The sequence below is a fragment of the Platalea leucorodia genome, assembly GCF_965183815.1.
Source record: "Platalea leucorodia genome assembly, chromosome: 5".
NCBI classification, from domain to species: domain Eukaryota; kingdom Metazoa; phylum Chordata; class Aves; order Pelecaniformes; family Threskiornithidae; genus Platalea; species Platalea leucorodia.
Genome location: NC_138827.1, coordinates 94,536,187 through 94,548,196, shown reverse-complemented (window position 1 = coordinate 94,548,196; position 12,010 = coordinate 94,536,187). Strand labels below are relative to the sequence as shown.

General features: G+C 36.7%; 1 protein-coding gene across 3 annotated transcripts in view; it reads right to left on the bottom strand.

The window, feature by feature from the left end:
- The window catches only part of MGAT5 (alpha-1,6-mannosylglycoprotein 6-beta-N-acetylglucosaminyltransferase), a 133,323-nt gene that overhangs the window by 73,490 nt on the left and 47,823 nt on the right, over positions 1–12,010 (bottom strand). For all 3 annotated transcript variants that reach the window (XM_082311865.1, XM_082311863.1, XM_082311864.1), the window contains exons 2-3: positions 8,572–8,960; positions 4,390–4,557 (exon numbers count right to left, since the gene is read on the bottom strand). In XM_082311865.1, coding sequence (XP_082167991.1) covers positions 4,390–4,557; positions 8,572–8,809 — 406 coding nt within the window. In that variant the 5' untranslated portion in view covers positions 8,810–8,960. The remainder of the gene's footprint in view (positions 1–4,389; positions 4,558–8,571; positions 8,961–12,010) is intronic.

Below are 12,010 nucleotides of genomic sequence, written 5' to 3'. Positions count from 1 at the left end.
CTCTTTTCTCATCCTTACAGTTCAGAGGAAATTTTTCATCTGTAAGGCTGCAAAGGCTGTGTATTCCTTTATTAACACTGTCATCGAGTTACAGGCAACTGCTGCCCACTGGCACGGAGCAGATCTGTTCCTTAGGGGAACACAAACTACTCAAATTTATCGGCCCAGGCAGCTGCAGCAACCACTCTCAAAGTCTGGATATCTAAGTCCCCAAAAGAATATAAAAAAATATCAAAAAGTACATAGAAGATTTTCAAAAAGTACATAGAAGATTTTTTTTTTTCTCCATTAGAAAGAAGGATGATAGATTCCGTGTTGCAGTATCAAGGGACTGTGGTAACTGAAGGTGGTTTTAGCTCAAATGTAGCTCACTAGAATTAACTCTGCAAGTGTTTTAATTATAAGTAAGAGCTTTCCTGGACCAACAGACATTTTGCCATCAAGATGTACACTGGGCAAAAATTAAATACCCTCTGACCTCAGTTCATTGAGAAACGTCAGCATTTTAAACAAACTGATTTTTCAACCACTTCGCAACTGACAACCATTTCTCAACATACATTCTCTTCATTGTTACCTGGATTACTTACATAGTCACATTCAAACTCATATCTGAGCTAAGCTAAAAACAGTGTATATATGAACTGAAGAAAATATCCATACATTCTAATAGTATAAATATTCCCTTTTTATACTGTTACTCTAGTTGTCTATACAGAAAAGGTGGATAGGAGTGGAAATTTTCTTTTTTAAATCCGTATCTGGTCCAATTGCCAGTGTCCTTAATCTCAAAGAAAAGACTTTTTCAATCCGTAAGTCTGAGTCATGGTCACATACCACTTGTATTTATTAAAGTCACATAAAAACATTCAAAACCTGGACTGATTTCAATAACTTGACCCCGGAACTAAACCAGGACTCTTGTATTGCCACAATCCACCTGTAGTATATGGATACTGTTCTTAGGACTGCTTTCTGAATACAGCAATGTACCTAATAAAAGAAAATTGCACTTGCAGAGAGGCTTTGGGAGGAGAAATGTTGACTAATCATCACCATCTCTGTTCTTCCTAGTTTGCAGATAAAGAATACTACTTTTTTTTTTTCATGAAAGTGTTACTGATACTTAAAATACACAATGAAGAAAAGCCCGTAGCACAATCAGATTGATGAATCTAGCCTGCCATGATAGTCTGAAATTATAAGAAAAATATTACATTTTGCTCTTTGAGTTTGTATCCAGTCATAATCAGCAATAAGGACAAATATTTACAGTATAATTGCCTTCCTGAGATTCTATTATGTCTTATCACTTGTATCTACTCAGGTAGTATATAACAGACAGTAAACTTTACACAAGGTCAGTGAGGACAAAATGCAGATTTCAGGATTATTACTCCTATTTACTACCAAGGTTTACAAGCAGTGTCAACAGATGCTAAGGTGCAGCTTAACCCTGCATGAAGCTTCCCTTATTTCAGAAAGACTTTCCAAAGGTAAAGGGACATGGTTACACGGATTGTAGAATCAGGTCTCAGTGTACTGTGATAGCTCAATCCAAAAATAATAAATGCATGAAGTAGCTCCACTGGAAGCAGGACTCTTCTAGGAAAGTCTGATAATGACACTGCACAGTTGCACTGATGAATGAGGCTATAAAAAGCTTAATTTACTTCAGAGTTTTAAACTGCATGTCCAAGGCAAAAAAGATTTGCAAAAAAATAAACTCAGGAAGTCTTTAAAAAACATTACTAAAAATATTAAACATGATGTTGTTAGGATGCTCCATAAATATTACGGTTGTCCAGACAGAAAGAGTGAAATTACTAACAATAACTAACATGAATTTGTCTAAATTCAGCATTAAAATATTACAGCTGATAAAGAGAGAAACAGTAATCCTAACATGTTTGCTTTCTGTGATCACTTCATAGTGTGACAGCTGAATAAACTATTATAAAGAAAACAATGGAAGTATCGTGTATTTGTATACATACATGTTTCGGCTCCAGTAAAATGACAAACTGCTGGGTAACAAAATGCCTTCTCTACAACAATTTTCAGATTATCTCAGTTGCTCTAGCACAATAAAACAGGATGCTGTTGAAATATTACAGACAACACCAACACTGTAGCTGGTATTGTAATCACAATGTTTACTCACCTAGCTTATTTTCTGAACAATTCCTTCCTACAGAGAAGATATTTATATTATGATTTTACTGGAATCACATGGCTTCCAGAGTTTGCTACTGTCAGGAAACTGCTATGAAGACAGAAGTAGAAACAAGTTTTTCATTTCCATTTGGCTGCCTCTGATCAGATGAATTTCCACTGATTGCTTCCAATGGATGAATAGTAGGCACTTTAATACAAGGATTAGCTTCAAGCTCTATTCTACCTATTGGTACTATCCAGCCTGGAGATACCTGAACAGTAACATTATCCAAACAGGACCAGAACCATACATTAATCAAACCTTAAGAAACCGTTTCCTAAAATTTTTTCTGCTGTTGCTGTTTAATATAATTGCTTCAGATATTTTAAACTCAGTGTACCAAGAGTCAAAGGTAGAAAACAGAAGCTCTAATAAAGACATAGTGTTCTCTGCCACAGAGCAAGCCTCAGGCAGCAAAGAGCTGTGTAAACACCACAAACTGAAAACCCCTACCAAGCTCCTTAAACGTTGCTCGTGAGTACTAAAATTGTGAATCTAGCAAACTCCAAGAATAACAAACAAAATTCAATTCACCCTAAGAACTGATGAGAGATGCTTCCTAGTCAGATAAGAACAATGATCCTTTGCCTGTAAATGTATAAACAACATGAGTATGCTTCTTCCAATTATTTGCAAATCTGTTGAAAGAACAGCATCAAGTCTCTCTTTTGTCCAGCTACAAAAAGAAAATATACAGGGATGTTTTTAATTTTATATATAGCCCAGAAACTATAAAAATACTGTACTAGCTCACTTTCCATGGAAGTGGAAGATTTTCCAAGAAAGATCTTGTGTTGTATTCCCTGTGGTGGCAACGTGGCTCACCCTATTAGTAGTCTGCAGGTGCTATACCTCCTCAGTTACTTGTTTCTAATTTGCCTTCAGTCTAACCAAGATGAGAGAGACAGGGCAAAATAAAAAGGTACCACAAGGCAAGCAGTAGGGCTGCCACACATGCAAAGGGCTGTTGTAAATGCCTATAAGCATATTTTTACTATGTGGCAAGAGACACAAGGGTCTGTCTCACCAAGAGATTATGCGCATTTAACATCCTGGTACAGACAAATGCAGTTAGGACAGAGCAGCTGACACAGCAGCTCTGCTGGTATACTGTACTCACATAATCACTTGTACATCTGCTCTCCCAGACTTCCTTTCAGTGGTATTACCCTACCAAAGGTAGCATCTGCTTCTCTGTTTTGACAAATTTAAGAGGGGAACATCCTCTCAACAGCACTATTTATTTTTACAGGAAACCCAAGCACAGGCAAGACTTAGGAGCACAGCTGTCAACCTATTTACCAAGTTGCCCTAACTCTTCTGCTCTGCTTCCTTTTTGCGACTGCAAAGATCATTAGCAGGGAAGGTTCAGACCTTCCTATCAGTCAGGACAGCCAGTATCTGTTTAGACTTGGTGGCAGAGCAAAATATAGGCCAATAGATGAGGCAGCATAAACAACAAGATTTATTCAGTGTACCAACCACATTCACAGCTGGGAACACTAGAGGAACTGAGACATGCAGGTGAAGAGGCCAGCAAGGCATTCTACTACCACAGGATGACCTAAATGCTTTGGGAAGTTGTAAGGGTAGCAAACAGTCCATTCACTGAAGACAAAATTAATTACTTCAAATGACATTTTAAAACATATATTTATTTAAGCTGAAGGTACCAGGTAGATCATTTCTGTGTGTCAAATGGTAAGAGCTATTAAGCAGAGTAGGGAAGCACAGTTTTAAATCAGAACCAGTAACAAACATAATAAATGTTTTCTTTCCATTAATAACCAATAAAGTGCATATGGTAGAAAAGCAGAGCAGATTCATACCAACCCAAGCAATTAGGCTTAGAGAGAAAACATCTGCCCAATTTCATCTTTCTAAAGCGCAACCATTTAAAGTATGAAACATCTACTATGAACAAGGTAGACTATACCCCTTTGGCAGGAAACTTGATTTTCTTCAACGTGTTCAAGTTACCATAGAAAAAAGTCTTCCTCTGAGCTTGTAAAAGACCACTGGACCCAAGATTGCCATTGATACAGGCTAGACTTTGAATTTTGTTTTCAAAGACATTCCAAATATCTAACGCTGAAAAATCATGTTATGGCCAAGAGAGAAAAATACAGATTAAACAGCCCATAAATATTTTAAACAATTGTCATACCCACCTGCTACATTAAGCTTTTCCACTGCTCCTAAGCTGGGAGCAGGAGTGCTAGTATTGTTGGTAGAGTTTGCTCCTGTTCCATTAAGTACAAGATTTTCCACCTTGGACTCTAGCTTCCCAATGCGCTGCAAGATATTATCCAACAAGACAGCAAGTGTCTTCTTCAAATCTACAAATGAAAATGAAAAGTTAAACTGCTTAATAATGCAATGCACACTGTCAGACAGAATCAAAAAATAGATACAAGAATGAGACTGGAATATATATAGACACTTTCTCAGTGCAAATCTTTGTCATTAGCAGTTCTATGCACTCATGTTCCCTACTTCATTCAGCCTCAGATACAAGTTTTCCTGGATGTGGAACTTGTCTTCCTATGTATTTTATAAAGCACACTGCAACTCATATACATATCCTATACTCGAGGTGAAGCGTGCGCCTTTATGGGTACACACATGGGAACAAAAAAAATGCATGCTTCGTAACAGCCCAAGAAGTTGCTTAAATAACAATGAATCTAAACCTAAACCATATTCAAAGCACTATCAGAGGAACAGTCTGTTAGATGCTCAGTCACTTGGAAACAAAAATCACCTTCCCAAAAGACGGGACAGTTTTGAGCCAATACAAAAACCTTCTCCTACATCTCTTCTACCACAAGCAGGTTCTGCACTGGCAAAAAAAAACAAAACAAAAAAAAAAAAACAAAAAAACAAAAAACCGCTAAGTTCAACCTTTCTGTCATACACACAAATCACCATAAACCACTTCTTTCTTTTCTTCAGTCTGTTGGTTATTGCCTCTACCTATCTATTTGGTTTGACACTGCACTTCCTTCACATGGAAAGTAACACGCAGTAACAGAAGTTTGCATATCAAATGACAACTGAGAAAGAGTTCTCTGATACTTTTCCTCTCCCTTTCTTTTGTTCAGATTTCTTGAAGTAACACAGACAGTTGGGCAAACTAAAAGAAATGTGGGCAAGAGGGGAAAAATAGACCACTATCAGACTAAACTGTGTAATTAGAGTGGCAACAAGCCAAAGATGATGAAAGAAAGTATTGTTCTTTGTTCATTTACCCTTGTCTCAGGATTAAAGAATTTGGTATGATGAATTTACATTATTTTCCCATTTAATTACATGAAATAATTACATGTGCATATGTATAATGCATTTTCTGCTTTCCACAACTTTACAATCAAATAACTTCTGGATCTGTAATAGAGAATTTCTCCATACATGTGAAGCGATTCCTCCGCCCCAACATCAGTTGTATTTTTGCCACACTTATTTTGTTCTCCCTTTATTTTTTTCCCATGACTAGCCCAATTCTTGTGCAAATGAGAGAATAAATAAGAAAAGGCTATTATTTTTAGAAAGCTTACGATTCTTTTTTCCAAATAAAAGAAGAGTTATATTTATTCCATGGAGACGTAAAGTAGATCTTTTTCTTTATAACTGTGTGTTTTCTTTTGTCCTTTAAAGATCAGAAGATGGAATCTTAAGCACTAATGATCTGGACTATCTTAAAAGGGGTCCAGAAGTCACTTAATGGTACAGCATGCAGAAGAAAAGGAAGGAGTAGAGCAGGGATTTAACATGAACAAAACCATGGCACAGAAGGAGGAAAAAATCTAGGAAAAAAAGATAGTAAAAAAAAAAAATTCAGGAAACAATGAGGAAGAAGCATAGCATACATAAAGGCATACACAGAGCATAAAGAGAAAAATGGCTTGACGTCGTAATTTTTTAATGCTGATCCCAAAACACTGATATGAGAGACTGCTTACCAGAACAAAAAAAAGCAATTGGAGGCTAGTTTGAGAAGGGGAGGGAGGGCAGAAGCACAGATTCATAATAATTTTTGTAAAACAACTGTTACTGCTATAAAAATCTAATACTCACTGTGTATATTTGGACTACAACTTTTAAGAAGAAAGTGTTTGATTCACCTACCTGACAGGTCACTATATGGTAGAAAGCAAAAGTGAAAAAGTGAACAAGCTGTGCCATCACAATTAAGGCATGACTGAAAACCTTTTGGGTGGGTAAAAGCAGCCAAATCAAACAAACTTAGAACTTATTCTTGAACATGGAAATCATGACTGTGCTCGCTAATAGCCATCAGAGGATAAAAGAAATAAAAAGGCTAAATAGCAAGGGTGTTAATTTTTATAGAATAGCGAACCAACTTCTACTCATTATCATTAACATTAGTCATTAATGTTTTATTCCTGAACAGCTAACCCGATCATTTGCTATCAACAAATCATTTGGTATGACAAACAGGACAAACTAACTAACTTATTAAGTAATTATTATCTTACTCAGTTTCACAAAGTATTATTTAATAAGGTGTTATTCACTCACCATAGCACCTTTCCCTCTAATATTTTAAATAAATATATTATCATTATTTTGCATCCTTCCAAACTCCTTAATTGAAAACACCTGTCCAAACTTGTCTTGAAACTGAAAATTCTTCTTAGCCATGGATCTTGAAATTTTTACACAAAACTTAGCTTTACCTTCACAGAAGCGTTACAAAGCTATTTTACCCACTTTCAAATGCAGCTTAACTTCTGGGGAACGTGGCCATTGCTTGGCGGCAAGTCAACTTATTCCTCAGTGGGATTTGGAAGAGGAAATGAATGCCACAGGCAATAAGCTGCAGGGGGATCTTAGCTTAGGGATATCCTGTACTCTCAGGCCTGGCTAGGGCACAGATTAAGGCAGTTACCCTTCCACTTCTGGAGACATATTGGTTTTTGGGTTTTTGTAGGGTTTTTTTTCTTCTTCAATTCACCTACCATCAAGCACCCTTACAAGATAATGGGACACTGATGATGGCTATATAGCAGATAGAGTTTTGTTTTAAGCCTATGCACACAATTCTCTAGGAACCTCTACTTGCTTGGAGGTCTTCAATCTAAATATTGATCTAGTACCACTCTCTTTAGCTTGTGTTGCTTTGTAAGATTACAATACCAGTATAGTTCAACATGCAGTCACAAATCAGTAGAAGTTACAGAACAAGGACGGCTTGTTATTTAAGCAACAAAGCAATATAATTGTTACGTATGTTTGGGATGATAATCTCAGCCTTACAGGCAAGCACCTTCATGCAAACTTAAAAATTCTTTTTTTAGAGAGAAAAAAAGTGGTAACAAACAAGACATGGCGAGAATCTCCCAGCAGGATATTTTCATTACATGCACCAAAAAGTAAAGAGTATTGGAGGAAAAGGTGCAGCTATTATCTGTTGCATCCTAGTCTTTATTCTTCATCTAAGCCTACAAAAGACATCTATCCAATTTCTTCAGAGCTCAATATTAAGGCAACTATAAAAGGAAACAAATCTAGATGACTAATTAGCCATTAACTTTCCAGATAGCCTGAAAGTGCATAGGTAAGTAGGAACGAAAGTGAGCTTAAAAAATGTCAAACCAGTAAGGTGTATGATGTGATCGTAGCAGATTGAAAAGGGGCCACACCTAACCTGAAATTGGATATTTTTATTTTCATAATATTTTCTGGCAATATGCTTCATTCTTGTCTGCATGCTTTCTCTCACACATGCACACAAACTTAACTCTCATGTTGTACAAAATGGAAGAGAGTAAGTATTAAAAATTACTGCTGAACAAAGCACTGAAACTCACAAAAAAGAGTTCTCTACCCTGAAGCAAATATCATATATTTAAGCTTAATTTAAGCTTATGCCAGATATAGAAACTTGAACATTAAGTAAATTGACTGAACAAAGTAGTGAAATGGGAAAGAAGAAGAAATAAACATAGCAGGTCTCCACTTTATCAGTAAGGCAAGTTCTTCTTCCACAAGATCTTCTTAGACCACTGACGAGCAAAGTGAAAAGCCTCTCAAGTTTCTCAAAAACAGCAAAAACCTTTTTTTAAATGAAGTTCTAACAAATAACCTGAGGCATACCAGATATAGCTACTAGACAGATGTAGTAAAAATTAGCAGACAATTTCACCTCCAAGTGACTGGAAATGTAAAATTTGTCCCATTTCATACTTACAAGTGAAGACTGCTTTCTCCATCTGTGCAGAAAATCCACAATGCAAAGTACTGTCAATTGAGCAGCATTATGAAGTAATGTTTGGACAACTCAGAAAAAACTTAATCAGATCATCATGTAATCTAGAGCACACACTTACCGTATGCTGTCACTGTCCCAACATAAGGCCCATCAACCACATTTTTATTTTCTTCGGCTAATGCTTTGATATATCTTTTGCTGAGATCCAAAATTTGCTCACGCAGGACTGAACTGCTTTCGTGTTGGGTTTGCTGCTGAATAGTAAAATGCAGAAGCATCATTCCCCAAATGAAACCAAAAGTCACCAGAAAAAAGCCAAGTTTCTGAGAGGACAGCTTCCATGGAGAGAATGCCATGATTCCCAACAGGTTCACACAGTTACTACAAAGGTTCTTAAAGCATGAAGCCAAACAGCAAGTTCATGGTCCAGGTACATAAATATCACAGAGCGGGACTCAGTCTTATTCCAACTCCTTAGTCAATGTATATCCGTATTTCAGTTCCATCCTGTTGCAAGAAGAAAAAAAGCATAGTTACCACAACATATTAGAAGTTTTTACTAGCTATAGTAGGTCTTCACTCTAACTGGTACAAAATAGGAGTAGACAATATGCTTTCTTTGTAAATGTTTAATTTGTATGTACCAACATTGTACTGTACTAGCCAGAGCACAAAGAAGCTGAGAAAAGCACTGGAAAGCAAACAAAGCGGGAGCGATGCGCCTGAGCAGGTGTAGAACACCTCTCAGTATCTGGATCAAATTCAATGCTTCAAGCGGTTTCTAAGCTGAATTTCCAGGTAAGGCTGCTTTTACATATTTTTTTTTGTGTGTGTACACAAAACTTTGTGATGTTGGCAGTGCAGCAATTTAAGACAATTCTCAACATAATTCAGTTTTCAGAAAACAAGTAATTTTAGCTGGCAGTGACACTGCTCGGAGTTCCTGGCAAGAGCTATGGCATATGGCTAGATAGGTGATCAGGAAATCAGACTCCCTCAGGGGTAAAGAGGAAAAAAGAAATCTACATTATTTAAGCCAATCCACTCTCCTGGCTTCCACTGCAAGCAGTCAGAAGGCTGCAATAATCTCCTCTTGCTCTTGTGTGGCCTCTGCCATGCATAGTTACTCCTTATTCATTAAACACAGCCCAATGAGTTTGCTGTTTGCAACTAAATTCAAAACACATTCTTCTGAATGCTACAACATGTCTTTTGTATATAAAATTAATATTCTCAGAGCTTTTCACACACTAGGGAAACAGAATTGTAATAATGCCCTTCAAGAGACTGTATGACCATCTTTTCATGGTAAACTCAAAGATAAAACCTGGCATAAACAATCCAAAGGCAAGAAAAGCTCTGTGATGAGGGCTAGAGGCAGGGTCCTTAGCATAAAACCCAACGAGAAGAAAGGTAATTAAAAGGTAATTAAGTGTAACCTATCATGTTAAAACACAGATTTGGTAAAATGTTATCCTTTTAACTTCATAATGCTCCCAGACAGGATTAGAGAACATAATGTTCCCTTCCATTCTGCAGTTGCACAGATAATGCAGATGTTACTTTGTTTTAATAGGATAATTACACAGATGCCTGCTAGCAGTGCTCCCTGTTTGTTAAAATTCCCTTTAGACCTTCTGCTTTCAGTTGAACAACAGTTCTGCAGAGGGGCAGAAATACCTTTGGACCACTTATCTTCCAGCATGTCTCGTGTGTGCATTTAGCATTATTGATTATTATTGACTGTAGAAGTGAATGTGCATTACATAGTAAACTAAAAGCAGACAAGGCAGCAACTGTGCCATGCATTTACGTTGCTAAAACAACAATTTGTAGCCATCTTTTGCTTAAGGAGGAATGGTGCAGAAAAATGAGTTGCAAGTACAGTGAAAAAAGACTATAAAGCCCTCAAGTTGACTTTTTCCATACTTAAAGTATCTCAATAAAATGAATGGTCTAAACAGAAAAAATGAAGGACTTTGTTTAATGCTGCTCTCCATAAACTTAAGTTAATTTTCCAAGAAATAGCAGAGGGAAGTTTTACTTCTTTCAGTTCATTTAACTACAGCCTTGGGACACTGTTGGGCTGACTAAAAAGTAGAGTATTGTTATTTCATTAAAAACCAAATGTTTTACTATTCTTTTGCAATATCTGGTGGGATAAAATACAGAAAATTCCATAGTTTAACACAACATCACAACTTTAAAAAGAAATCTGAAACATTCAAGATTAATTCCCTCAGTGTCTTAATTTCAAGTAAGAATTGACAGCATCCTCTACAGCAATAAGATCTGTGGTTATAACAGTCAATATTTCTTCACCAATTATCAGTTGTTTGTCAAGTGGAAACACTGAATAAGAAAGTAAATGTATCACCATCATGTTTTAACAGACAAGTGCTAACGATTTTTTATGGCTAGTTGCTTAAGAAAAAAAACCCACAGAACATCATTAACATGAAAAACAGCAATAAAAAAAATGCAAGTATTTCACAGTCTTCTTTTTAAAGTTCTAGAACAGAAACAAGGACGATTACAAAAAAACAGTGTATGTCTAACCTATGAGAATGATCTGCTTAAAATACTGCTGTTGACTTTTCTATTCTGTTTATGAACAGAAAAGCAGCCATTTAAGGCTCAAAAACTGTAAGAAGGTAGACAGCAAATACTAAAGTTTTGCTATAAGAAAGGATTAAAATTCATCAACAGATGGAAGAATGGCCCCCACTATTTGAAGTGCTAAAAGCAAAAAAACCAAACCAAAACAAAAAAAACAACAAAAAACCAAACCAAAACTGCCAAACACCCCAAACCAGCCCTATTTTTACTGCCATTTAAGCAATACCCATGGCTAGCAACCTGATGAATGCCCAACAACATGTACTTAACTAATTAACTTTACAGCACTGCTGCTGGCCACAGAGGTTTGTAAAGCACACAGAAGAATCTCTGTGCTTCCCACCGCTTCCACGGCCAGATGCACACCCCCACTGACTTCGGTATATGGTTAATCCTAGATTTGACAGATGTCAAGGACTGCAACACAACTATTCCATGGCTGATGGTTACCACATACCTATAATGACAGATTATTTGGTATCTAAGTGGACAATGCTCAGAAGGTATCAAGGGGTTATGTGGAATGCATGAAGACAGCAGCACAGAAACATCTCTGTGGTATTTCTGTTTTGACAGGAAATTAATAACTGAAGTGAGAAATAGTTGAAGCAATAAACACACATTTGTCTACTGTAATCACTCATGGACTTTGATAGTGCCTGCTAACTAGTTATCTCTCTGCCCATACCAAGTAAACCATTCCCAAACTTAAGGTAGCAGAGTATCTCCCCGATTCTCCCCCTTGCCTTATGAATGTTCTCAAAGGAGCTGATCCTGTTAACTATTAAGGCCTTTTCCTAGTCTAGTCTCCAAAATGCACAATGGGAGTCATATCTAAAGAGGATGTGGAAACATATTTGTGCGTGCCTCTAAAGAATGACAGGCCTTCTTTTTTTTTTTTTTAAGCTTTGGAAAGAGGTGGTCTCACTCTAAGACAA